The 4,274-nt window shown below is 32.2% G+C and overlaps 2 protein-coding genes across 3 annotated transcripts in view; both read right to left on the bottom strand.

Moving 5' to 3' along the window:
* LOC111388317 overlaps nt 1–1,161 on the bottom strand; it is a 9,895-nt gene extending 8,734 nt beyond the window's left edge. Inside the window, exons 1-3 of the mRNA XM_023012996.1 lie at nt 1,048–1,161; nt 652–896; nt 22–496 (exon numbers count right to left, since the gene is read on the bottom strand). Coding sequence (XP_022868764.1) covers nt 22–496; nt 652–896; nt 1,048–1,161 — 834 coding nt within the window. The remainder of the gene's footprint in view (nt 1–21; nt 497–651; nt 897–1,047) is intronic.
* Nucleotides 1,162–1,177: 16 nt separating this feature from the next.
* Nucleotides 1,178–4,232, bottom strand: LOC111388318. 2 transcript variants are annotated; one of them, XM_023012997.1, is made up of 3 exons: nt 3,689–3,960; nt 3,486–3,572; nt 1,178–2,236 (listed from the first exon to the last, which is right to left on the bottom strand). In XM_023012997.1, the coding sequence occupies exons 1-3, from the start codon at nt 3,726–3,728 to the stop codon at nt 1,812–1,814; spliced, it is 552 nt and encodes a 183-aa protein (XP_022868765.1). In that variant the 5' UTR covers nt 3,729–3,960; the 3' UTR covers nt 1,178–1,811. The 2 variants fall into 2 exon arrangements, with proteins under 2 accessions (XP_022868765.1, XP_022868766.1); XM_023012998.1 differs by lacking the exon at nt 1,178–2,236 and adding an exon at nt 3,032–3,349 and having other exon boundaries at nt 3,689–4,232.
* Between the last annotated feature and the right edge of the window lie 42 nt (nt 4,233–4,274).

The raw sequence follows: 4,274 nt of genomic DNA, 5'->3' as shown, positions 1-4,274 counted from the left end.
TTCCACAGCGTAACGATTTACCATTGGTGCCTCATCCCATGTGATTAGTTTAGTCATCCTGAAAAGGTCTACCAATGCAGACTGTTTACTAATCAAACAACCAACATCATCAGTTATTTCTAAAGGAATTTTAAATCTAGAATGTGCAATTCTACCACCTAGTAATAAGGAAGCAACTACTCCAAAAGAAGATGTGGCTAAAGCAATGAGATTTCTTGATCTTACAGCTGCCAATAAAGCTTTGTACAAATATATTTTACTTGTCCCACCAGGCCTATCAACAAAAAACATGCCACTGTCATCATTTAAAATTCGGTGTAAAATTGTATTATAAGCATACTGTTGCTCTTTATTTAAAGTGTTCGTATCAAAATTGTCACTTTGATTAGCACCATTTTTTAGCTCTTCAGAAATCATGGTAGCCAATGTTTCGTCTTCTTCCATGCTTATATCAAGTGACACCAACGGTAATTGTTTATACTTTTGTTCAATGGTTCTAATACAGAATTTATACACTATAATGCTTTTAGTTAAGTAGTACTAATTGACATACCTTGTTGTATAAAATCTTCAAACATATAACTTTTAAACTTATCCCACAACGAACGTGGATTGTTAGGAACACAAAAAGTCAATATGGTAGCAAATAACATACGTAATGAAAGGGGCATTTGGTTAACAATTGCTTCTGCTAAACATTGCTCAAAATTATCATCGACACTTAATAAACCATGTAAAAGAGCTGCTTCACGAAACGTGGATGCCAATACACCATTTATGACTCTTAATTTTTCAAAGGAAGTTGACCCCTTAATGTGATTTAACAAAAGGCGTAGGTAATATCTTTCACCTTCAGCTGGATTAGCTGTAACTATTTTACCAATTACATTCTTTTGCTTTCTAGGAGTTCAAATTCATTCATTTCATTCCATATAAAATAAGAAGGGAAATCTCTATATGTAAGTGTTCTAGCTTTTTATTTGTAACATTGGTACGAAAGAATTCGGTTAGTGTAGTCCTTCATGCATAATCTCTACTAATAACTACCTGCAAATTATCAAAGTCTCTATATGTAATTAGTTGATGGTCTTCAAGATGTAATTGTAGTGAAATAACTGATGGAGACATTTCAGATAACACAAATCCATATATTCTCCACATCGCTTCAAGCCATCTTGAAATTCAATCAATATCTTCTCGTTCATTGTCATATATGGAAAAAGTTATTTGATCATGTCCTTTATAAATATATTTATATGAATATTTGATAGTTTTAACAGTTGAACATATTTCTATGTTGATATGGCAGTCATATTTAGCTATTAAAAAGGATTGTAAGGTACAACCCATCTATTATCAGAAATGTCCCCTGACTTTAACTTGTTGACCATTACTGCGCCGTCTATATCGTGGATATGAATCATCACCAAGTGACGTCGTCATTGCATATTCTCTTGGATACTTATTGGCATATTTTATTATTTTCCATACAAACATTATTTGGATTTAATGTTCCACAAGGACCATGTAACATATGTTTTACAACAATAGGATATAAATGGGGGTAATGATTTTTGTCTGGAATTTCACAACAAACAATTTTATCAACCAAATCAACTAAAGTGACTTTTGATCCCGATTTAAAAATTAACAAAAAATGTGCATGCAGTAGACCTCTCTTTTGAAATTCGATTACGTATATGTATGCAACAATGGGTCCTAAAATATGTTTTCTAAACAAATCATTTTTTAACTCCTCCAATTTAGCTCTAAATATTCGTGCAAGCAAATCAGGCCTATTTTGCTTTTCATCATTGTGCCTTAGTTCTTGCTCTATTTGGCCAATTAGGATTGCAAGTTACTGTTAAAAAGATATCGGGTTTACCATATCTTTGAACCAATGCCATTGCATCCATATATCGTTTTTTATTATCCCTAGGTCCACCTGTGAAAGATGATGGTAAAATAATTTTTCGACCGACCTTATAACCTCTACTTTCACCTATTTCAACACTATCAATAATTCCTTGATAAAGTTCAGCCCGTATTTGTTTTTGGTTATTACGAAAGTAATCTAATCTAGCAGTTTCAATTTTCACATACATATCAACAACATATTGTTGAAAAAGCCTACCAGCATGCAATAAAATACAATTACCTGAATTTCGAACTTTTAGTTTATAGCAATAATACTCACGACAAGACACATGTAGCCTCTTCTTTCTCTTCTTCATAACTACAAGACAAAAAATAATAATAATAAAAATAAATAAATAAAGAGAATGAATTCAAAAAAAATAAAAAATAATGGAAAAATAATTTTCACATTATTAACCTTGATTCTCTCTTTCAATCAATTCATTCGCAGAATTTATGTTATTGATATTTAAAAGGTTCTCTTGTGTAGAAGAAAAATGAAGCATTTCTTTATTGAATCTTTCAATACCCTCATGCCATCCAGACTCGCCACAAGGAAAGAGTAATGGATATTGAAGGGGATCATAACAACCAAAGTAATAATGCACTTAATGTTGAGCGCCAGAATGACCTTAAATCGATATATCACAAATTATATTGTTTGCAGATGGATCCTCATCAACCCAAACTGCGGCTACTTGTAAAGCCATTGGCGTATTGTAGACTCTTTGATCTAAACCAGGATCACATCTTATTTGTATTCGACATGTATTTAAGCTATCAATATTGCTCAATGAACGAAAGAACATAGAGTAAGGATTAATCCTTAGGATATCAATCAAGATTCGTAAAGTTGATTCACAAAATTTATCAGAAATTTTCAATCGATTTGGTAGCTCATTTTCAGTATCGTAAAGGTATAATTGTAAATAAGTTGGGTTATTGTTAGATGGTAAAAGTTGGTTTATGTAATGATAAACTTGTCCTTAAACCCTAAATGTATAAATACCTTTATTCATTTTACACAAATCTTTGTCATATTTGACTCCAAATGATGTGAATGCAAAATGGTTGTTATAAGTTCTTGCAAATTTTTTAAAATTCAAAAAATCGATTGAATTTGGAGTAAATAATTCATATAATTAATTAGGTACACTATGTACATGCAATTTAACTTTGCCATCGGAACAACAGAACCCTTTATTCTCTCTATGAAATTTTTTGGCACCACAATATTCACAAATAGTTGGCTGCACAAGCACATGGGATTTAGTAGGAATGTTCAGCAAACTAGATTTTGTAGTACGTTCATTCTTTTGTACAACTTCATCAGCTCTAAGTTGATCCTGGTCACAGTCATATTCACCATCGACTCCCTGTTCTGATGTACAAACTCTAGGTTTCGAAGATACACTATAACTACAACTGCCAACTACAATAAAATGAATCGGCATGAATTATTAAAAAATATAAATAACGTTCCAGCAATGAAGGATGCAAACAGCTCATAAGGTGAATTTCAATTTAACAAACACAGGAAACCAAACGACGAAAATTTGTAAACTTACCTCTTTCAGGTTCAAGACTAGCCTGATCTGAAACATTATCCATGGAAGCTCGAAGTTCAAGCCCAACAAATTGGTGTCCACCACGCTCTTGGGTTAGACATATCGGTAAAAAAATAGCCAACACTTACTATCTTAGATTAGATAAAAAAAAAATAAAGAAAAAAAATAATCAAGAATTATGCCTCTTAACAGAATATTCTTACCTCTTAACATTGCAAAACGTCTAGATTTTATTATCCGCATTTCATAACCTGGCTGCAATTCATGTCCAGTGACAAATAATTCGGTATGCCTTTTTTCCGTGAATTTACTTTTGGTGGAGCAAATGTGCCACCAAAATCTCCGCTATGCAGCTATTGAGCCACATCCACGTCAACGTCCCCATGTTCAACACCCTGAGCAGAGGTGCTATCTTTAACATCTACAATTTCCTTTTCACCATCTGTTCCAATTACAACAAATATAATCATTCTTCACAATTAATAAACAAAATAGCAAAAGAAAATCTGGAACGAAATGTTGCCAAGTGTGAAAGTCAGTGGTTTGATTTATATATTTTTTATTAAGTTGAGTTCAGTTTGTTTTTAAGGACAATGGACATTGTATGTTTGTCTTATATCTGTATGTTTGTCATATATCTGATATTGTGATTTCTGAGTTACTCTGTGTGATTTATTAGGATCTAGTGATTTTGGAGCAATAGTTAACTAGGAAGTCTTAACCATAGGTGCATTTCATGATTTATCGCATAAGCTTTTATAATAATGACTTTAGATTCTTCTACTTGTT

The sequence above is a fragment of the Olea europaea genome, unplaced genomic scaffold (genome assembly GCF_002742605.1).
Source record: "Olea europaea var. sylvestris unplaced genomic scaffold, O_europaea_v1 scaffold4865, whole genome shotgun sequence".
In the NCBI taxonomy this organism is placed as follows: Eukaryota; Viridiplantae; Streptophyta; class Magnoliopsida; order Lamiales; family Oleaceae; genus Olea; species Olea europaea.
This window is presented reverse-complemented; position numbering and strand designations above follow the sequence as displayed.